Consider the following 23,549-nt stretch of genomic DNA (forward strand, 5'->3'; position numbering starts at 1 on the left):
AAAATTAAAAAAAGAATGATTTAGGCGGCAATTTTTGTCACAACTTGGTTGAATTTTTAAATTAGATATCTTGTTACCCACTAGTACTGTAGAAGACAAAATAATTAATTATAATAAGTAGATAAGCATTAAAGAAAAAGGTAAAAGAATTACCTTAATGACGCCTTTATCTTCGGAATAGCCATGGAATTTCCAAACATACTGTTTTACATGACGGGATGACGAGGATGAGGTAAGCGCCACCTGTTTCTTCAGGGCCTGGATCTCATTGCGTTGGACGGTGCGTTCGAGGAGAAGCGTGGACAGTTCCGATTCTACGCGGTTCAGCCTGCTTGTCGCTTTATCCAGGTCGGTCTTTAGACTTAAACATCCTTCTTGGCATTGCCCTGAAGTTTTTGACTCAGTGATCAAATCTACCTTGCGATTAAGGTCGGTAAGCTGGACCGTCATGGTCAAAATTCCGTCGAGGACAGTTTGTTTTGTTTGGGCATCGACACAGCAGTTTGTTGAAACATTGGAGGAAAGGCGCGTTTCTTCTGAGCGACATTTCCCCGCGAGTAAAGTCGCACAGACTAAAATGAATTTGATGCCAACGAAGGACTGCATCGTGACTGTCTCAACAAAATCGTCTGCTGAACTGCAGCCGCCGTTTTAGAGAGATTAAATTTAATAGATTTGAGAGACAGTTTTTGGAAGCGCCTCTGTCGCGATTTGACTCCACAGATATGTCTTATTATTGAAATACCGGCGTTTGAAATGAAACATTAGCAATCTTTGGTCAGTTATTAACTTTGTGTTTGCTTAAATCTAATTATTTACAAATTGTTACTGAATTTGCATTGAAATACCTGTGTTCGAAATGAAATATTAATATTCTTTGGTCAGTTATTAGCCTGCTGTTTGATTTAAGTCTTATGATGTACAATTTGTTAGGAAATTTGAGAGACATCGTAGACAAATCTTTGTGTTACTTGGGTTTAAATATTTGTGGGCAAACACAGATAACGTATTTTCTTGTTGTAAGTTTAACTAGATTAAAAGTTTGACATTTTGACACAAGAGAGAGGGCAATTGTCGATTATCTTCCACACTGAGGACACGAGTATGAAACAGCTGGATAACAGTTACTTTAAGAAAGTCAAAACATTCTGAAAATAATGAGTTTCTTACATTTCTTTCTTCCTGCTGGAGTTAGTTTTACCCAGGAACTCATACGGAAGATTTGATCAGTATGTGAAGATAATTATAAAGTTAAATTTTCTTGTTTAAATTTTTAAGAAAGCTATAGTATGAGCGTTTCTATTTATAGATAGAATGGAGCACAGAAGTTTCTTCCAGGAATATGTAAAATATTGCGCAAACGTTTGGGCGGTTTAATCAACAGTGGCTACAGCTGTCAACATGGTCTTCTGCTTCGTTTTTTGGGGTTATCACAGAAGAAGCTGGGAAAAGTGTACGTTTTCAGGACCTAGATCTCATTGCGTTGGACGGTGCGTTCGAGGAGAAGCATTGACAGCTCCGATTCTACGCGGTTCAGCCTGCTTGTCGCTTTATCCAGGTCGGTCTGTAGACTTAAACACCCTTCTTGGCATTGTGCTGAAGTTTTTGACTCAGCGATTAAGGTCGGTAAGCTGGACCGTATTGGTCAAAAATCCATCGAGGACAGCTTGTCTTGTTTGGGCATCGGCACAGCAGTTTGTGGAAATAATGGAGGAAAGGCCCGTTTCTTCTGAGCGGCAATTTCCCGCGATTAAAGTTGCACAAACTAAAATGAATTTGATGTCAACGAAGAACTCCATCGTGACTGTCGCTCCTAAGTTGTCTGCTGAAGTGTGACTTTTCGTTTTAGAGAGAGTTGATTAAATAGATTGAGGGCAGATTGTACTATCCTCCATCGCGATTTGACTCCGCAAAAATGTCTTAATAATGAAATATCAGCGTTTAAAGCGATATATTAATTTTCTTTGTTAAAATCAACTCGCTCGTTTGATTAAACCTTATTTAATTTGAGAGACACCAAAATCAAAATTCTGTGCACGTTGGTTTTCAATAAGCCTATATGCAAACAGTTCCGGCACATTTTATTACCCTCCACCAGATCCGCAGTTATTATTATTTTGACATTTTCTCTGAGACATCACAGTACGGAGAATGACCGTCAATTTACCTGTAAATATCTAGTGAAAATTCAATCACAAAATTCAATATTCTAAGTCAATTAAGAAGAAACTGTCACAAGTAGCAATATCGTTTTGGAACGAACGGAAGTTATCTTTCAAATTAACCGGATACTTCAGTATGCAAACGGCAACTGTTTGGAAAGTCAAAACAAGCTTTGTGAAGAAGTGTTTGTCGAACACAGATGTCCCCCAAGAGAGAAAATAATTCTTTGTTTATTGGTCGGACAAGAAATTCCTTAATGTTCTTGACCTTTGACCTTCAAATCAATAAGAGACATCGGCGTGTAATGATGAAACCCGTACATAAATTGAGGACCGTAGACCAAATAGTTGTCCAATTAATGGCTTGTCAAGGTCAATGTGAAAAAAAATCCTCCCCCGGAAACCCCCTTAGTCGTATATAATTTCTTAAAGACCGTCGTAATTTCCTGATTATAGGTTTTTCAATTCGAAGAAGTAGCAAGTTCCTTACACCCCCGCCCCCGATTCGGTGCATGGCGTTAATGTTCCAGTAACCCCATCTCTAGCCTACTTATAGCTCTCTTCTCCAAACCGATTCAGTGACTTAGAAAAATGCTTGGTTGCAAAATGGGTTTGCCTGCAAACTACAGCTCTACACACGCATAACATAACATAACATAACAACGCTAAAGACGTTTTAAATTTCAAAATATTATAGCATACATAAATTTCTGATACATGTGCAATATTAAAATTGTTTACATAATGTTTTGATTTAATATACATGTATGCATAAAACTATATAGTTAGATACGTTTTCAATAATAATAATGACACATTTAACATCATATGGCCCACATCCAATCACCAGTTACCACACAAGGAGGAAAAAAAAACTGGACGAATTAGCCAATCACATTGGTCGTATTATTTACAAAGAGAACAGCACACGTACAAACTTCTGCCGTTCCTGCCAAACCATCGTTTTAATATGCTACATCAAAATACAAAGGTGGGTATACATTATCATAAATAAGTCGCGAGACTTTGCCCAGTCTCGCGAGACTTTTGGCTATCTCAGACAATTTCCATTGGATACTGTACAAAATTGGATTCATCAGAAAGAAATCTGAAGAAAAATATTATCTTCAATAATACAAGAAATTGACAATAATCTATCAGTTATTACTCGTGCTTGAAATGAAATGACAAGGAAGAGCTCAATAAAATGAAGAAAAATAAAGAAATAATTATATAAATTATAATAGTTTTTGTTTTTCAGCTTCAGTTGAAGCAAACTAGCACACTGAAGTGTAATGTGGACAGCAATTATATTCATCTCCATAGTATTCTCCATATAAAACTCAAGTTTTTCTACGAGAATATTGTTTCTTATCTATGATGGATCTCTTCATTTTTATTCCATTTTTTTCCATGCACATTTACATACCACCTCTACTAGTCTAGAATAATACTCAAACAATTACATAACTTGATCTTATAATATTCTTTCATTAAAAATCTTTCTTTAATTAAATTCATTTCAGTCTTACTTGTAACTATATCATCGTACAGTTTTCTCTGTATGTTTTCAAACTATCACACGACGTCAGAGAACTCCAGCACATGTATAGCTGGTGAGATTTTTCGAACATAACTCTTTTCCACATTAAAGATCTCAATCCTTCCCTTTTATAATTACAGGACTTTTTCAATGGGCAAAAATTATCAAACTTTCAGATACACAATTTTATAACTGCAAAAATCATATTTCTACATAGAACTTGTGCCACTTTTACTACACAGTATAGAATTATAGAGTGGACACGGAGTTTTTTTATATATCGCAGACACAGAATTTCTCTCTCTTATGGCATGAATCATCTACTCTACCACCTACAGGATCCAACTTGACCTGTGTTTTCTGGCTTATTTTTGTGGAGTCCTTAAAACTTGGAAAACTTTTCCCAGTCATTTTCATGCTTTATTTGGATTTCTCTGATATAAATAATTCACTCTACTACAGTGAATCATCTCTCCTCTACCTGTGTAGATCTCTGCCATAGACAGTTCTCTCTGGATGCATTTTTTCTTTATCTGCAAGATCTCTTTCATACACGTTTTCACTTATCACAAAATGTTTGTTGTACAACTGTAAGATCTCGCTCATACACCAAATTTATCAGATTTCAGTGATGCACCTCTTCTTTATCTGCAATATGTTTCATATGCAATTCCATATACTGCAGTAAAAAGTATTTCTCCTACATCAGCAAGGTTTCTGTCTTACTCATTCTCTCTCTCTCAGGCAATTCCATGTATCACAGGATATGTCTGTTTAACATGGTAATATTTCTTTTACATATAATCTGATTTCTTTCTGTAAACAGACTCTTCTATCTCCGCGAGATCTTTTTCATGAACAATTCCATTATCTTCCTGTCAAATTCTTTCATTTAACTCTTCGATATCCAGAAACTCTCATTCATTCAACTAAGTCGGTGGCATTTATTTTGCCATCCATATTTTTCCTGTATATCTCAGTGGGGTCTTTCTGATATTCCATTACTTTGCATCGAGTCTTGTAACATGGCCGTGGAGTTCATGGCGGCAGCGCCGTGCTGTTGTGTTGTGGCTTTGGTTCGTACTTCAAACACCTCCTGAATGGCTTGGCGAAAACAATGGAAGTTGTAGTCTATTATACCTGTAATGTTAAGGAAAAGAATGTATAATAAAAATAATGGAGAGATTTTATGGAAAATATCTATTTTAGGCACGGAAAGGAGATTAAGCTGGTGTGGGATAAAATTATTGTGTGAAATTTGAAATATCGTCAAAACACTAATTAACTAAGTTGAATTTTCCAAAAATCTTTTTAAACACAATGCTGCTGCTGTAGTCTATGATATTTGAAATGTCAACAAAAAGAGGTCTCATGCAGCTTTTCTTCAAATATATATATATGGTGAAATACCCCTACTCACCCTGTTTCTCAAAGATGCTCCCTACTCACCCTGTTTCCCAAAATTGCCCCCCATACTCACCCTGTTTCTCAAAGCGTTCCTCCCTAACCCCCCATCCACCCTATTTCTCAAAGATGCCCCCCTCTTCACCCTGTTTCTCAAAGCCATCTTCTATAACCCCCCCCATACTCACCCTGTTTCTCAAAGCTGTCTTCTCTAACCCCCCCCCCCAATACTCACCCTGTTTCTCAAAGATGCCTCCCTACTCACCCTGTTTCCCAAAATTGCCCCCCCCCCCATACTCACCCTGTTTTTCAAAGCTGTCCTCTCTAACCCCCCCCCCCCCCCCAATACTCACCCTGTTTCTCAAAGCTGTCTTCTCTAACCCCTCCCCCCCCAATACTCACCCTGTTTTTCAAAGCTATCCTCTCTCAGTATACAAACCAGTGCCAGGTATTTGTTCACCTCTCTCAGGTACAACACCGTGGCATTGTTCAACTTAATAAGGGAGGAAGACTCCTTGTCAAATGGGTTGGCCTCGGGATCCTCACCCATGCTGGAATTATCATTACTAACATTAAAACTATTATCACTTTGTCTAAGATTTTAAGTCTTAAAATTACAAATCACACACTGGTGAATCTAGTGGATTGAGAAGAAGAAGGAGTGGGGCATATTTTCTGGTCTTTTATCCAAAGCAAAATTCATAATGCTACTTCAGAGTTCTCTTGATAGAGTGAATTAGGAGCACCTCATAACAAAAATTGGTCCTGGTGTTAGATCAAAACTTTATATATACATAAATTGTCCATTACAATTTGAGTGTGTGTGTGTGTGTGTGCACGTGCGCACGCATGCATGCATTTGTGCATGCTTGCAGAAATGGGTGTTTCCGTGCAGAGGTTTGCAGATGATGAATTTTTTTTGCAACCCCTATGACATTCACATCCAAAGTTTTCTTACCCATATATACATGAAATGTCAATGACTACGTCTAACATGTCACAACACAACTCGTAACTCTGCATGTCCACTGGAGAACTGTCCGTGGCAATGTAGATCTTGCTTACGACATCAAACAGGAAAGCTTTCTCAATACCAGAGTTCTGGAAGTATGAAAAATTTTCATTTTTTTATTTTTATGAAAATGCCATAATATAAAAAGTCATGTACCAAAACCATTGAGTTGACTCAGATGCAAAAGTGTTTAAAGTGAGAAAAAATTAGATGTGTCAGTATGTTTGGTTTTATAGTGAGTTTAGTGCAATGGTTGATTAAATGCAAAAGTGCGTTAGATGTTACATAGTGTTGGGCTTGACAGTGTGTTAGGTGTGACAGTGTGTTAGATGTGACATTGTGTCAGGTGTGACAGTGTGTTAGGTGTGACATTGTGTTGGCTGTTACAGTGTTAGTTGCGTCATTGAACCTGTCCAGATAAGTCACAATTTGAAATTGCACAAAAGAACTATTTGACATATCTGGAAGACAATTTAATAATCTATGTATTGGACATTAACATGATGGTTAAATGTGGCCGAGTTACAATAAAATACTCACAGAAATGAGAATGTTGAGCAAGTTCTCCAGTATCGGCAACTGTGGGATAAGTTTCTGCACCACTTTACTGAATGCCTCAAATATGGAGTGGTCGTATATACTTGTCAAGTAAAAACTGGAATATAAAAAAAATTTATTTAAGCCACAGAATAAAAAAATCTATTAACATACATGCATTGGATGTAACAAATGCACTACATAACCACATGTTCAAAAAGCTGAAATGTACTGTAAAAGATCTTAACGTGAATATTTTTCGTTTAAAGAAAAAATTTCGAAAGGAGATTAACTTACATTATGCAGTGCCTTACAAATATAAATATAACAAAAAATTTAATGAAATTCTAAATTCGATTAATTTAAGATAAGGATATTGACAGTATGAAATCTCAAGCTAATTTAAATTCATGAAAAACAAAATCGCAACTCTACCTTAAATGTAAATTTTCCAGCCCCGCATCAGCCAGATCATCGTTCGCCCGTTGATGAATATCTCTCTGTGTCTCTATCTTGTGATCATCAGATAACCCATCTACTTTGTGAATGAACACCTCAAACTTGATATCTGGGTTTACTTTGTAGGCTCTGGTCACTGTCATGTGGAGCTTAGCCAGTGCCTCCATGTAGTCATCCTGCAGTAGATGAAACCAGGGCAGCAGTTAATGAAACATTGCAATTGATTGGTTTATGTTCATTTCAGATACAAATACTTTTACACCTTACAAGAAATCTCTCTTTTATAGTAGAGTAAATAAAACATTGTACTGTTTTTTTTTTTACTTTTTCTGAGGTGAACTTTTTATTTGTCTCCAAAAAATCTTTTTATGTTTCTTTTTTTTTTTTTAATTTTTTTTTTGTATTAAAACAAACACAAACTGCCAACAGGATTTAGTTATGCCTTAATAATCTCTGCTTGTTAGCAAATAGACGACTATAATAAACAAGCTGAAATGTCCATCTTTAACATTTGCAATTTCTTTCTCTCTGTAAAGCAAGGCTAATGTCCTTAATAGAGTGAGCCACTAAATCAGCATGGGTCAAATTAGGTCAACATCTAGTCTTAAGTTCCAACCAACTTGTGCCTTAACTTTCTTAGTAAAACCAGCAACATATCTGCACACTCTCCCAGCCATCTATTCATCAATTATTTGCATGGTGTCCCAATTACCTGAGCATCAATTACGAAGATCAGAGCTCCCGTCCCTCCAAAGATCATCTCGGAGTCGAATGTGGGATCAAAAAAATCAATCTGTCCAGGAAAGTCCCAGATTTGGAATTGCACAAAGGAACTATTTGATATATCTGGAAAACAATTAGAATTTATCAGGATATACCTTAGCAGAATACCACAGTCTTCAGGATCATTAGAACTAGTAATTAACTCAGTTAGGGAAAGTAACAGTGAGAGTTATATTTGTGTCGTGTTGCTTTTCTGTCTGTATATATATATTGATTTTCTAGGTACAATAATAAAAACTAACAATGTGTAAATTTTAAGCTGTTTCATGTACTTCAATGAAATGGAGAGAGACATGTGAAGTACTGATGAAGGCATCATAGCATCGAGAGAGAGAGAGAGAGAGAGAGAGAGAGAGGGAGAGAGAGAGAGATGGAAGAACAACCTACCATCTTTTACAATTTTGTTAGTGCTCTCTAGGAATAAAGTCTCATTTGGAGACATTTTGTGGAATACAACCTTCTGAATGGAGGACTTCCCACTCCTGCAAGAGACAAGATCATGATTGTGATAGAGTGGATTAAGTGAGGGTGATGAGACAGAGCACATTAACTTAACCAACACACAATGTGCCAGGGCAAAAGTCATATTGCTAAAAAAACTGTCACATCTAACACAATGTGCTGTCACATCTAACACAAGACACTGTCACATCTAACACAATATACTGTCACATCTAACACAATGTACTGTCACATCTAACACAATATACTGTCACATCTAACACAATGTGCTGTCACATCTAACACAATGTGCTGTCACACCTTACACAATATACTGTCACATCTAACACAATATACTGTCACATCTAACACAATGTACTGTCACATCTAACACAATGTATGATCAAGACACTTAACACAAGTTTGTTTCGTCATATATTACACACTGAGCCAGACTAAAACTCTCAAAAACTGCTGTTCATATTTTACGCAACTGGTGGTCTCATCTGAAACAATGTGTTGTCACAACTTACACAATATACTCTTACCCAACCAACATGTGCCCTTACACTTTTTATTTATTATATGCTGTCATATAATAGTGCTTTTATTTTTATTTTTTTTTCAAATCTGGACATCAGCAGGTCTATAAAAACATTCATGCAGTCTTCACTTAATAAAACCTGTAGCAGAAATTGCTCATTAGCCAAAAGCCAGAAGTGGAGGAAATCGTACAAGATTTAATCAATGACATATAAACCTGCTTTATAGAACAAAAATAAACTTCACCTCCGTAGTCCCATAAGTAAAATTCTTGGTTTATTTTCCGTGGGCACAATGCCGACGGCATCACTGTCTGTGTCATCGGGGCCATAGCCAAAATCTTTAGGAAATGAGCCGACTACACTATAGCCATACCCATCCTCATCGTCATAGGACTGAAAGTGGAAATATGAATTTATCAATGTTACCCTTAACCAAACATACAAAAACACTGGGGCTTCTTAGCATATGTATGTGTGTGTGTGTGTGCACGTATATGTATGTGTGTGTGTGTGTGTGCATGTGTATGTGGATGTGTGTGTGTGTGTGCATGTGTATGTGGATGTGTAGTGTGTGTGTGCATGTGTATGTGGATGTATGTGTGTGTGTGCACGTATATGTATGTGTATATGTGTGTGTGCACGTATATGTATGTGTGTGTGCATGTGTATATGGATGTATGTGTGTGTGCACGTATATGTATGTGTGTGTACGTATATGTATGTGTGTGTGCACGTATATGTATGTGTGTGTGCACGTATATGTATGTATGTATGTGTGTGCATGTGCATTTCCATATGTGAAGCTTATCTCTCTCTGTTTCTAAGCGGTTTTACAACATCTCAAAGTTAACAATATTTTGTACCTGTAAGGTAACCATAAAAAGCAACTATGGTACATTAATAACTGGACTTTGGATGTAGTGAGACACATGTAAGTTGACACTGAGCTATAAATGCCCCAAGTCACCATGGTACAAGGTGCAATGTAAATAGACTGACAGTCTATTTGTATATGTAATGTAAAAGATAAAAGGTGGGGAGTGAAAATGTTCTAAATATGCTATGATGATAATTCTAATTCTAAGATAATGCACTGGAAAAAAAACATTCCTAGAGTGAAATATAAAGGTGAGATAATATGTATTTTTAAATTTTAAAAAAATTAAATGGTTACAAGGAAATCTGATTGTTTTCCTATTGATGACCTTAATTGATAAAATGGAGGACGTATTTTGAATTGTCTTCGAGGACTATCAAACTGCACACTTTGTGAGAAACAACAACAACAAAACAACAAACATTAGTCACACTCAAAGAATACTATGACCATGGGCATAAAATGCAAAGCACGTCCATGAAAACTGCCCCCGATATTGGGCCATAAGAATCCGATTATAAACAAAAATAACCTAATTTAACACCAAAATATTGAACTTTAAGAACTGAATGAAGCGATTACCCTCCTTGAATAGCTATCGGTCACTTATTAAAGCTAAAACTCACCATTTTTATTATCTGCACTCATCCGCCTCTGTCATGTGACGCGAGAAAATAGGTATTAATTTTGTGCCGATGCACCTGAAATCAGGTTATACAGATACATATTTTTATGACTTAAGGACTTGATTCAAAATTGCATGCTACAAATACGCTCTATAGAGCAAAGGTAAAAAGAACAGATTTGTTTCATAGTATCAAAAAACAATGAAAATTCCCTGCTGCAAAGAAATATAACATTTTTAACGTCATAGCATCAGAGGTTATCTTTTTACCCATTCAAACAACTTGACCTCATTTCACTTTGGCACGAGGGTAAACAAGCGATGAACTTGAAGTGAGGCTTATAATTAAATAAACTTTCGGTTTGCTCGCCCAAAATGCCGGAACACGGCTCACCGAGGCTAGGAAGACCCCGGCCAGGGTCCCGACACCGCTGTGCGTCCATGTCTCTTATCCACGATGAGTCGGAAGCGGCGAACGAAGGCACCCCACTGTTGCTCGGTACCTCCGTCCCACAGCCAGGGAATCCTGTCGCCCGACTTCTGGCGGAGGCGGGCTCAAGGTGACAACTTCCGCATTTACTTTTATTTTTTAAAAAATATTTATTTTGAATTAAAAACTTCTGCAGGAACTTTTACAGGCATATTTTGTATCAAAATCGCAGTTTAAGCTTTTTGGGAACAGAGATTTTAGACAAAATATGGGATTTAAATAAATACACCCCATCATATATCTTTGCCACTTCGCTCACTCCTTGACACTAAAACGCCCTGGAAGACGCGTTTTGTATTTTAGTGCAGTAAAAACTTTTAGGAAATGGAAATATAAGACGAGAATATGCATGGGATGTTATAATATAAACTTTGCCACCTTGACACGAAAACTTCCTGGAGGAAAGTGACACTCAACTTTAATGGTGAACTTTTTACAAGTTATTTTATTGTTGCTGATGGAAAGATAAAAGAATTTGCACAATCACTCTGTTATTAATGAATTGGTTATAAAACTGTGACTTTGGTATGGACAGATTCTGTTAAATATGCAGACAATTTCATTACCTAGTCAGCTGATGATATGAGATACTGGTATTTTTTATGGGTAGGAAAATGAGTCAGAGTGCTTGTGCTTTCATTGTGCTTGAAAAAAAAAAAAACAAACAAACAAACAAACAAACATATGGAATGAAAATGGAGGAAAATGAAATGCTTTTTTAAAGAATATTTTACATCCAATTTGTGTATTTATTTGTATGTATTGAGTACTTATAATTACTGTATTATTAATTGCCAGTATTATCAATAGCTTTACTTATTTGTTTAAAGTTCAAAATAAATGTGACAGTGTTGGTTTTATAGTTCATTTTAACTGTAACTTAATATCTGTAGCAATTATTGCATTTTTTAAAGTATATGTATGTAATCAGTCAAAGAGTTTTTGTTAGTGTCAGCTGTTCACAGTCTTTTGGAACTGAAGGTAGAAAAGTCAGTTTCAAAATTGTTTTATTCATGCCGAAGATAGCTGAGGCATGACAGTGTACATCTTCTATTATTCAAAATGCAACAGATTTGTTATAATTGACTATGTGTGAAGTTGCTTGATTATTGGCCAATTTTCATAAAAGCTATTAAGTTGGCTCAAAGATAAATATGAGAACAATCTGCTTTTCTCATTATGACTGTGATCTTGTGTTTTAATCAGTTTGAGATACCGGTATATCAGATATGTTACATTTGGCATTTCATTTATTTATTTATTTTTTGATAACGTGCAACCAAAAATTGAAAAGCAAGAAATAATTGTAAAATTAGAAATAATTAACATCAAAGTAAATCAGTTAAGATCACTAACGATGAAATCAGAGGTTTTGTTTTATAAAGATTGACCTCATTTTATAAGATTAATACCTGATAGATATATATATTTTTGCTATCTTTGGTTGATATTTAGCTTTTTATCAACCATGATTAATTTTAAAAACTAGGACAGTACTAGTTATCAATTTGTGTACATAATTTCATTAATACATATATGCCAACTAGTATATCTTTCATGTTTAATCATTAGCCACATGGTTATAAATGTCTCTGAAAATTCACTAATAATTTTTTTTTAAAGTAGCAAAATATTTCAACATTTCCTTTCACATAATATATGACCTGAAGTCATTGGTGTATATTTTCTATGCTTGTGTTTAGCCTAGAACATTTACCTCTCAGCAAGGCTTTTCCTAACAAACTCTTCAGTCATCATTTGGTCGACCAACAGCATCACTGGATGGCCTATTTTTTCAAAGACAGCTTATGAATTTTTTTAAACAGATGGCATGGACTCCCTAAAATTTTGTAGGAAATTACAGGTGGTAATTTTGGACGATCTGCACCCCCCAATCAATACCTTTCTGGAAATTTCTGCAAAGTTCACCTTCATAGGACATGACCTTTCACAGGATAAAACCTTTTTATTCTATTTCTATTATTAATGATTCCATATACTAGTAGTTTGAAGAAAACGCCATTAAGCATGCAGAAAGGGTCATGGGAGGCCCCAGCTTGTGTTTATTTATTAACCAATGATGCACAGAAGGTTAAAGTGCAGGAAAAACTTAATAGTACCCTGACTTCTTCACCTTCTATGTATTATTCTTATTCTTATTATTTTATATTAGAAAAGAATTCATTTTGACAATTGTATGTTTTAACTCAGCTTCTTAAAAAGTCCTCAGTCAAAATAAGAAAATATACATACATAATCCAAGCATTTGTGTAATGGTTGTTAGTTGTTATCAAGTTGAGGAAAAATATCCATTTCTGTAAGCAAAGGAACAGATTTTGTGTGTGTGTTTGTGTGTGTGTGTGTGTGCGTGCATGGGTGCGTGCATGTGTAAGGGTGGGCACATTTGTGTTTAGCAATGTGTTTGTGTGCAATATATCATGCACACTTGTGTACTAGTAAGCTGTGTTAAAAAAGTGCAAGAGGAGATCAGCTCCATTGTGATTTCAGCTTACACAAAAAAAAAATAAATAAATAAAAAAATACACACACACACAAAAAACTCTGAATTGATAGTTGTTCATGTCATATTTGTTCTTGTCATTATAATAGAAATGTTGTCATTATTACATCAACTGAATTGTTATGAAGTCAACATGTTCAGCAGCAGTTTCCAGGTCTGCAAGCATGTTTTATGTACGGAATGTGTATAATTACAGGCATCAGATCTCTTGGAGGCCGTGCTCTTTTAAATAAATTACAAAATTATGTGCATTTCATGTTCCATTAAATCCTATACAGTTATGTTCTATTGTACCATGTTCATTTTAATAAATCATAATTATTCAAGAAAATGTAGGGCATGTCCTTACATATGATAAGATAAGCTGAAAATACTTATCTAATTCTTTTTACGATTGATTGAAGGTCATATTGGTGGCTCTGCTTCTTGTAAGGGCCTGCTCACAAAAGTTTTTACTAACGCACCTCATATAATCACCAGCTTTTTCTGTTCTACACAATGTCAGGCATAGGCATGCTACTAAGTGATCTGGGCTCCATATCTCGAAAGGTTGCTATGTTGCGCACGTGCGCAAGTGTCTCGATTCCATGGCCCTGTATCGCGAAATAGAATTGGTTATGGAATCAAGACACTAACGAACGTGCGCAACATAGCGAACCTTTCGAGATAAGGAGCCCTGTTATTCTGATTGCATTCAGCGTGAGTCCCCGTGGACTTAGTGTGCGTAAGCTAAGTCGACAAAATTCATTGTGAATGGTCCCTTAGACTGGGTTCCCATAGATTTAGATCGATCCATCTGGATTGACATAATTCCCTGGGGGTTCACGCTAAATTGCTGTTAGCCCTGTGCGCAAGAAAATTAATTACCCACTTACAGCTTTTAGTAGGTAGGACAGACATTTAAGCCAGTTAACTTGACAGCAATCTAGTGAGACTCCCCAGGGGGATAGATTGATCTAAATATCTGTGGGAATGGTCTCTTTGGCCTGATGTGACAGTAGCAATTTGGCATAACAATACAAAACCTTCACTATTAAAATGAGTATCCTAAAAAATAATATTGTTATCAGAAGTTTGTGTGATACTGTTTTTATATAGTCTTGTGCAATTTGGTCTGTTTAACCCCCCAACAATCATGTTGAAATTTTGTCCCATTTGTTAACTCTGACTGTTTTGGTCTTCAGGAAAATATATTTTCATTTTTTTTTTTTTGTAAAGTGATGGTACAAAAGTGAATCTTTTCTAAAGAGAAGTCAAAACATTATGCCTCATTGGTAAAAAAAGTGTTTAAACTGTTAAGAAACAATTTACTTTGTTTGTACAATTTTTTGGCCTTGTTCAGTTTTGGATAAATCTGTAGTGCTTGGCCCATCCACCAATGCCATTTTCATTTATAGTATCATTGGGAATAAGCCGTGAGACAATTAAGTGACTATTGGACAGATTTTGAAAATGTTAGACCTCCCTTTTTTACACTCTCTCTCTGTCTCTTTTTTTTTTTTTTTCTCATATTAACGAATTCAGATCAACTCAAATGGAACAATTGATAAAATGGAGCATGATATGATTCTGATTCACACAAAAGTGCCGCTTAAGTAATAAATACTATATCAGGGTTCTGAGTATTTAATGAGCATGGCAACCACAAAAGGATTGGCAAGATGATGGTTCTGGCATCTGGTGCTCTGTTTCAGTTGGATCAGATTTATTTCTCTCTCTCTCTCTTCACTGCTGCTTTTGTATGAATTGTAAGCGAGCCGAGGCAGTTACTGTCTATTTGAAGTAGGTATTATTCTAAGTTTAAATATGAGGCGATAATGTTGAGTTTGTATTGATAATATGGGTTTAAGTTTTGTCATAGGATGGGAATATTCATCTGTGATAAGTCTCTTAACTAAGGAAATTAGATGTGCTGTTCAGGTAATGTATATTAGTATTTACTAGTACTTATAAGATATTTTAGATTGTAGAAGTATGATTAGATGTTAGAGTGACGATAATGTTCAGTTTATATTGACAATATGAGTATATGTGTTGTCATAGGATGGAAATATTCATCTGTGATAAATCTCTTAACTAAGGAATTTATACGCTCAGGTCAGATAATGTATATAAGTATATATTTGACTTAAAAAGTTATTTTAGATGGTAAAATAATATGATTCAACACAGGTTAGTGTGATGAGGAAACATTGTGTCATCTCATTGTAACTTTGGAAGTCCAATAGAATAATGAAGAATTCATGTAACATAGACATAATATTCAGTGGCAAAAAAGTTCAGCTCATTGTAACATATTGCTGGAGTACGTTTTGTGCAGTCAACGTGGTCGCAGTGTCTCAAAAACGTAATGTTTATGCAGGTTATGTATTATAGTAATATACAGTCTGGGAAATTTCACTTTTGACAGTAATTAAGCGAGAAAATTAGAACTCAAAAACAGGTTCATAGATTGTAATTAAGATTTTTTCAAGTTGTTGGGTATGTCTATATACGTACATCTATCTTGGTGATTGAAGAAAAAGTGTTGAAATATTATGGAAAATTTACTTCGCCTCTACCCCTTAGCCATATGCCAGTGAAATCAAAGAGGGCGCAGTAAACTTTTATCTCTGTTCAGTTTCTGTGTTTGCTCCATGATTTGGGCCAAGATATTCTTAGTAAAAAGGGCTAAAAAGGTTTAAAAGGTTATTTATTTATTCATTTATTTATTTATTTATTTATTTAAAATTACATATAAGACAGGTAGTAGAAAGCTAAAATTTATTGACAGAAGCTACATGAACAAACCCCCAAATTTTCTGAACTTTTGTGAGACAGATTTGTCTGTAAATCCTTCAGAAAAGGTCCTCATGTTATAAATTATTACTGATATAATTACCTCATTAGGTGAGTTCTCTAACACAAACATGGTTATAATGATATAGTCAGGCATGCTGGTTAACGGAGGAAGGTGGTGATTTAAAAGACACATCTGTGCTGTTTTATTGTATAGTCTTTGTGATAATATAGTGTTGCCCACACACATAATTGATAAGTGTGTTTGATGGTGAAGATATAACATGAAAATAAGCAAAATACATGTCTGGCTGCCAGACTTTCTCTCTCTCTCTCTCTCTCTTTCTCTCTCTCTCTCTCTCTCTCTCTCTCCCTGAGAAATATACTGTTTAACACACCTCATACACATACACACATTCAGCACTCTGATTTTCACATTTAATGACTTCCATTCATTTCAATCTGGTTTCTCTCTCTGTCCACTCCTACTATCCTTAATTCAATATCTGTAAAATTTAACAACGATTTTTCATGCTAGGAACTATGGGGCGCCGTACCAGCAAATTCCTACAGAGCCAGAGATGCCTCCTCAGGCCAAAGGTAAGAATTCTCTTAAATTATAAATTCAGAACAGATGATCCAAGGACTAATTGATCCACTGATTTAGTTGAAAGTGTCTGTGGAAAAGGGGCCATAAATATTTTAATGTGAAGTCATGACCCCCTGCACTGAATATCTTATGAATATCTGAAGTGGAATATAAGATGATTAGCATAAGAAGCTGAAGTCAAATTATTGAATTGTTTTAATTTGTATATGGACTCGTGTTTGGATTGTGATAAATTTTTTTGTGAATTATTAGACTACTTAGGTTGTAAAGTTTTTTCTTGATATGTTTAAACCAAACAATTTATTTTTGATGTCACATTTTTTTAATGAAAACTAGCTTGATAAAAAATAAAGTGTATACTACAAGCAGTAAAAGTTATTCTGGCACATAATTAAAAAGTTGCCATTATATTTACAGGAAGTCATTGTCACATTGATAACAAATTATCAAAAGTCTCTTTTTCATCTTACAAAAAATATTTTGCAGTGCTTCAAAAAAAAAAAAAAAAAGTTAATGACAGGTCTCAATATAACTTAAAGTATTAGTGTTAAATAGATCATTATTATTATTATTATTATTATTTGTACTGTCATTCCTTTCTCCCGTATTGTATTGTTAGGTGACCAGTTCTGTCAGTGAACACCTTTCGCTCTCAAAGATGCATATTGCATTCTACGCTAGATGTATTAGCAGGATTAGTTGCTTCGCATGCTGTAGTACGTACAATATTTCCCCCCAAAAAAATGAAGCAAAACAGATTGTTGTCAATAGTAGCAGTCAGCACTTTTTTAGGAATGATTAACTATTTGATACTACTAGTACTCCATTAGGGACTTGTTTTGTGATGGACTATTTGATATTAATTTTACTCTTTTTATGTTTTATGATTAACTTTTTGATGATAATCTTTAAGGGTTTATTTAATTTTTAACTCTCTGAAATTACTCTGTTAAAACCTTAAAAGTATCTTTTATAAAGTATGTGACATTACTCTTTTGTGTCCTTATTTTATGATTAACTTTTTGATGTTTTTTAGGGGTATTTATTTTTTATTAACTTTCTGATTTTACTATTTAAAAACTATATTTTATGTTTAAATAATAATATTAAGTTTTGATTTTATTCTGTAATAGTCTTTTTTATGATTAATTTTTAGTATTATTTTTATTTTCTTATTCTATGATTAACCTTAACATACTTTATGGCCTTGTTTATGATGAATCTTTTGATGTTAGTCTGTTCTGGTAAATAGAATCTAGTCAGGCCTGCAGCCAATAAATAAATAATGCCCCCTTATTCATTTAACTTCATATTAACATGTATATAATGACTGAGTCCCACACATTTTCTGGGGCTTATCCAGCATCATTGTTTCCAACAATTTGCATTTTTTTTTGAAAAAAAAAAGAGAAAAATAAAATTAATGTTATTTCTCTGTAGCTAAAATAGTATTTATTGGATAATATGTATCAAACATAGCTTGTCGTTACACTTCAACTTTTTTTTAGTTTTTATAACACTCAAGCTTTGATAAGAGTCAAGTATTAATTTGAAATTAATTTGTGACACTCAAGCTTTCTTTCTTTTGTACATGTTTGTCATAAATAGATACTGAGCTACTGCATCTGTTGCTTATTCATAAATGCAAGTTGTTTGCTCTAAAAGTCAAAAATCCTTTTTCAAAGTACCACTATTACAAACTTATCCTTTTCAGATTTTTGGAATTATGCATGTGGAAGGTGTTAGGTCTTGTGGTGTCGATACAAATAATGTACAGTTTACAGGATTTATTTGCCTTTGTTCATTATTTACTAAACATTGCCTTCTTATTATTTAACTGTGATCTATCCATTTCTTTATCAGTGTATGTTATTGTATTGATTTGATTTTCTTTCCATTATTTGAAGTACATGGTTGTTTTTCCATGCTATGTTATACTGGTGCATGGCCATTGGTGTAGCAAGTTTGTTTCTCCATTCCTTATTTTATAGGAAGCCACTGCCATAACAAGTTCAGAACGGCCAATGAGGTGGATCGTAGGGCGCGAAGAAAGCTAATTATGGCAAGCGTGCTGTGTCTCGCTTTTACCATTGGAGAAGTTGTGGGTGAGATTTTAATGCCCTAAGCTTTAGGGTTGGAAAAGAAGAAGGAAAGACAAATATGATAAAAAAATTGAAAATGAAGGAACTGCGTGATTTCCTGTAATCTCATTTTATCCTATGTATTTCAAATGGTTGATGAGAAATTAACATGTACAAGAAGTAAGAAGAAAAAAAAGCAAAGAAAAATGTTGACCTGAAAATAAAGTGTCTGATTCAAGTATATGTTAAATTTTTTTGATTTGAGAGCTCATTAGTGTTCTAGTAAATACACAAATTTTTTTATGAGTGTTGTGGTTGTGAAATTATTTTAACCTCCACCTTCAAAGATGTAATGTTTTCCTCTGCATTTATTTATCTGTTTATATCAAATTGTTCTTTGCAAATTTTGATTTTTTTTTTTTTTTTGCAATGACTGTTCTTTAAGGGGGAAAGAAGTGATTAGAATTTCAGCTGAATCCAGACCTCCTAATATTTAAAAAAAATATTGCCTTTTTACCTTGTCAGAGGTCTAAAGAATTATTCTCTCCATAGGTGGCGCTCTAGCTGGTAGTCTTGCTATCATGACTGACGCCTCCCACATGATGACGGACTTCGCCAGCTTCATGATCAGTTTGTTTGCGTTGTACATTTCATCTCGACCTGCGACCAAAAAGATGAGTTTCGGATGGTATAGAGCAGGTAATACTAGCTTTATTCAATATTATTCTCTTTCTCTCTTAAAAAGCAAATTTCTCTTTAAGAGAAGTTTGAATTTCTCTCAGTTTTTACCATTCATATGAAGACAGGATTAATTCTTTCATGTTTGTCTATTTCGTAGTTGACCTAGTTTGATAACTTGACTTAATTTTATGACCTTTTTTTAACCTATTTACATGATTTGGCAAGACAACAGATCTTAATAATAAATGTTGGGATCATGTTTTTTATGATTGACCTCAAGGATTTTCAAGCTTATAAATCTTTACATTTCTGCAACTTCACATATTTTCACATTTGGCAGTATTCTATGATCGACTTATTTCCATAACATGACCCATTTCGAATTCATATTTGACCTAATTACATGAGTGACCTATTTGCATAACTTGACCTATTTCCAGAGGTGATGGGGGCTGTTGTATCAGTGCTGATGATATGGATAGTAACAGGAGTACTTGTATACCTGGCCATTCAGAGGTGTATCCATGAGGACTACGATATAGATGCCAAGGTCATGTTGATCACGGCAGGAGTGGGCGTGGCAGTCAACTTGATGTAGGTCATAAGCTGGTGGACGGGGCAAATTTGTTGTGTCAAAATTGATATGGCATTTTGTGATGGATTTGTGTGATATTATTAGAAGAAGAATGTGAAATGAAACTTACCATGATAATTATACTTACCATGATACCTTGATTTGGCAAGACAACTGATTTTAATAATAAATGATGTACGAATCATACTTATTTTGATTGACATCAAGGATTTTTCAAACATACTATGTGGACCAGCAGACCAATAGAATTACTTGGTAGCAGTTTTAGCCTATTTTGCAATTCTCTTTAGATTTCATTATTGGAATATTTTATTTTGCGTTGCACTAGAAGATCTGTTAGAATGAATGGTCTAAAAAGTTTAAACCAGAGACTTCTTTTTTTTTCTAGTCTGGGATTAACACTAGGTGGACACGGACACAGTCATGGCGGCATGTCACACTCGCACTCTTCCACGGAATCCTTGTCACACTCCCACACCATTCATAGCCATAGCATCAATGATGGCGACTCAGAGTCTGATTTGTCCAACTCGCCAGTTGAATATAGGAGTCAACACAGTCACTCACATGATGAAAATATTAACGTCAGAGCAGCATTTATACATGTCCTCGGAGACCTTCTGCAGAGCATTGGTGTTTTGATAGCTTCTTATATTATATATTTTAAGGTAGGATATTTTTCAGTTGACTATGAAGCAAGTTTGAAATTTTCCCGATTTAGGATTCCATTGGCTAGGTTCATATTTACTTATTTTTAATTATTTATTTTTTTGTGACAATGATCACAGTGTCTTAACTTCTATTTTTTTTTTTTTTTTTCATTTCCAGCCTGAATGGAAGATAGCAGATCCCATTTGCACTTTCCTGTTTTCAGTTCTGGTTTTGTTCACAACTATATCAGTGATGAAAGATGCAGTGTATGTTTTAATGGAAGGTTAGTGGAGGCTTTACACCAGCTCAGCTTCAGCCTTTTCTTCTTCTGTGGGCTTTAAACCATTTTATTAAAAAGATTTTGATTCCATTTTTTTTTACAAGTGCTTTATTTTCTTCAACATGTCAGAGAAAATATAATTGTAAATACAAGACTTTCTCTGTGTTACAGTGTCTTACTGAGCAGTCATGTGTAAGGTGTGATGCATTGTAAATAATGTGTTAGGTGTGACAGTTGATAAGCTTTGATTCTGATTGGGTCTACTCAACTCTTACCATACAGGCAGAAGTTTATGTGAGGTGCATGCTTTGTCTGAAATAATACTTAAGGTTTCTTTCTTAAAGATACTCATTAGCCTTGTAAATTGTCAAAAAATGATTGAAAATTTGAAAAAGAACATTAAACTGTCTATGATTTGAAAAAAATAACAAAACACAACCATTGCAGGATTTCTTTCATTATTCCAGCAACTCCAAGAAATATTGACTTTAAGGCTGTAAAGCAGAGTTTTCTAGAAATCCCCGGAGCCAGGGAGGTGCATAATCTACGAATATGGTCTTTAACCACATCAAAGCTTGCCCTAGCAGTTCATATAGCTATAGGTAATAGACACTTAGTATTGACAATAAGAAAGTAACCTACAAATTTGAATTTGATCAGAAAAAAATTTGTATACCACTTTGGCAAGTTCACAAATTAAGGTTCAAAGATTCTTAACAACTTTGAATAAAAAGGAATATTTTACCGTATGTTTGCTGCTTCCTTTTGATTCTAGATAAGTGCCTCTTTGGCATTTTTCATCCTTAAATTTTGATCAGTTTGAAATAAAATACAAGCACATTAAAATTATAACAGAGTATCTTCTTTTTCAATTATTTTTACATCTCAAAGAAGAAGACTATGTGAGCTGTGTCAGTCTTTTAATAAAGATATATTCTGCTTTTATTTAAAGTTGGACAAACTCTAAAGAAATAAAGTTACAGTATATCTACTGCTTCCATTTATTTTCATATTTATAAATTCTTCCTATTTAGCAGTTACACCAATTAACGTCCAAAATATTTAACCAAAAATTGCAATTTTAAACTGTGCATCTTCTTTCATTTTTTTAATTTTTTTTTTTTTTTTTCAGATTTAAAACAAACTGACTATGAGACAGTCCTGCGTCAGTCATCGTTGCTCATACAGCAAATGGGCATACAGGAGCCCACGGTACAGGTGGAGGCGTACCAAGACGACATGGACGACTGCTCGCAGTGTCAAGACCCTGACTCTGACTAAACTTAGCTTAAATGACACGCTTTTTTTTTGGTTTGATCAAGTTTTTTGATGAAATCCAGACAGACTGAAGTGAACTCAGATCAGATGACATGCATTTTCTTTGGATTGATCCAAATTTTATTAGGCAAAATCATGACTCTAATGGAACTCAGTTGGCACAAGAGAGTGACCCGTGCAATTTTTTTTTTTTTTTTTTGGGGGGGGGGGTCATCAAGATTTTATCAGGAATAGGCATCTTAAGTTACACTCAGGATGAAGACCTTCTTTATGTTGTGGAAATGGGGTTGTATTTTCACCAGCAGACGACCAGATCACATGGAGACAAAATGGCCTCTCTTTGTCACAGAACCACTGAAGTGATATGCCGTATTGACTTCCAGTAAAAGATGAACAAACTGAGCAATCCGCATTCCATGATTCCCTCACCCTCAAGTACCAAGGTATACCACACCATACTGCTCATTGAACTTTGATAAATCCAGTTTTCAGTTCTAGTTCTGTAGTCTCACCTCATTAGAGATAGGGGCCATTCAGAATAGATGATCCGAGTACTAACTGATTCGCCAACTAAATATGGCCGACCCCACTTCAGAAGTGATGCCGCTGATTCTCGATGGTCTCCCCGCCTCCACATATGCCATTAAATGGATTAAATCTTGGCTCTGGGGTTTAAATGCTAGACCCCGTGTGTAGAGGCGGGGAGATAATCATGTATCGCTTTTGAACTGGGGTCTGCCATATTTAGTCGGCAGATCAGTTAGTACTCTGATCATCTTTTCTGAATGGCCCCTTTGACTCTATAGTCCAGTACTGAGTACTAGTTTTCTATTCACTTTCATAAAAGAAGGACAGAATTTTACGGATTTGTGGATCATAATTGGTCATGGATAATGAAAAACTTTGGTGATATATTTAACTATTTGTATTTAAACTCAATAATCACATAATAATCAGTTTGCCAATTTAATTGAAAAACAGTTGTTATTGATTTAAAAGATATTGCAATATTTACATGTGATATTATCACTGACATATGTTATTGATATGCATTATATATTTTGGAGACAGGCTATTAGCATAACATTTATCTTTTTTATATGTATAATAACGTACCATATGTTATGAACTGCACATACTGTTAATATTGAACTGTACATATATACAGGAATAAAATGGTTAAAATAATGCTTTAT

At 34.8% G+C, this 23,549-nt stretch overlaps 2 protein-coding genes across 3 annotated transcripts; one reads left to right on the forward strand and one right to left on the reverse strand.

The window, feature by feature from the left end:
* Nucleotides 1-2,832: 2,832 nt before the first annotated feature.
* Nucleotides 2,833-10,464, reverse strand: LOC106155286 (ras-related GTP-binding protein C). The gene is made up of 9 exons (XM_013530032.3): nt 10,390-10,464; nt 9,131-9,279; nt 8,288-8,382; nt 7,830-7,963; nt 7,094-7,293; nt 6,662-6,776; nt 6,068-6,210; nt 5,512-5,660; nt 2,833-4,845 (listed from the first exon to the last, which is right to left on the reverse strand). The coding sequence occupies exons 1-9, from the start codon at nt 10,390-10,392 to the stop codon at nt 4,682-4,684; spliced, it is 1,152 nt and encodes a 383-aa protein (XP_013385486.1). The 5' UTR covers nt 10,393-10,464; the 3' UTR covers nt 2,833-4,681.
* A 217-nt stretch (nt 10,465-10,681) lies between these two features.
* LOC106161401 (proton-coupled zinc antiporter SLC30A2) lies at nt 10,682-23,541 on the forward strand. Of its 2 annotated transcripts, none has more exons than XM_013538350.3 (9): nt 10,682-10,948; nt 16,716-16,777; nt 18,779-18,892; nt 19,421-19,567; nt 19,990-20,143; nt 20,533-20,812; nt 20,973-21,078; nt 21,543-21,677; nt 22,208-23,541. In XM_013538350.3, exons 1-9 carry the CDS (start codon nt 10,764-10,766, stop codon nt 22,354-22,356), a joined length of 1,332 nt encoding a protein of 443 aa, XP_013393804.2. In that variant the 5' UTR covers nt 10,682-10,763; the 3' UTR covers nt 22,357-23,541. The 2 variants fall into 2 exon arrangements, with proteins under 2 accessions (XP_013393804.2, XP_013393812.2); XM_013538358.3 differs by lacking the exon at nt 10,682-10,948 and adding an exon at nt 15,095-15,181.
* The last annotated feature ends 8 nt before the right edge of the window (nt 23,542-23,549 follow it).

The sequence above is a fragment of the Lingula anatina genome, chromosome 8 (assembly GCF_051362555.1).
Source record: "Lingula anatina isolate TDL-2025a chromosome 8, LinAna3.0, whole genome shotgun sequence".
NCBI lineage: Eukaryota > Metazoa > Brachiopoda > Lingulata > Lingulida > Lingulidae > Lingula > Lingula anatina.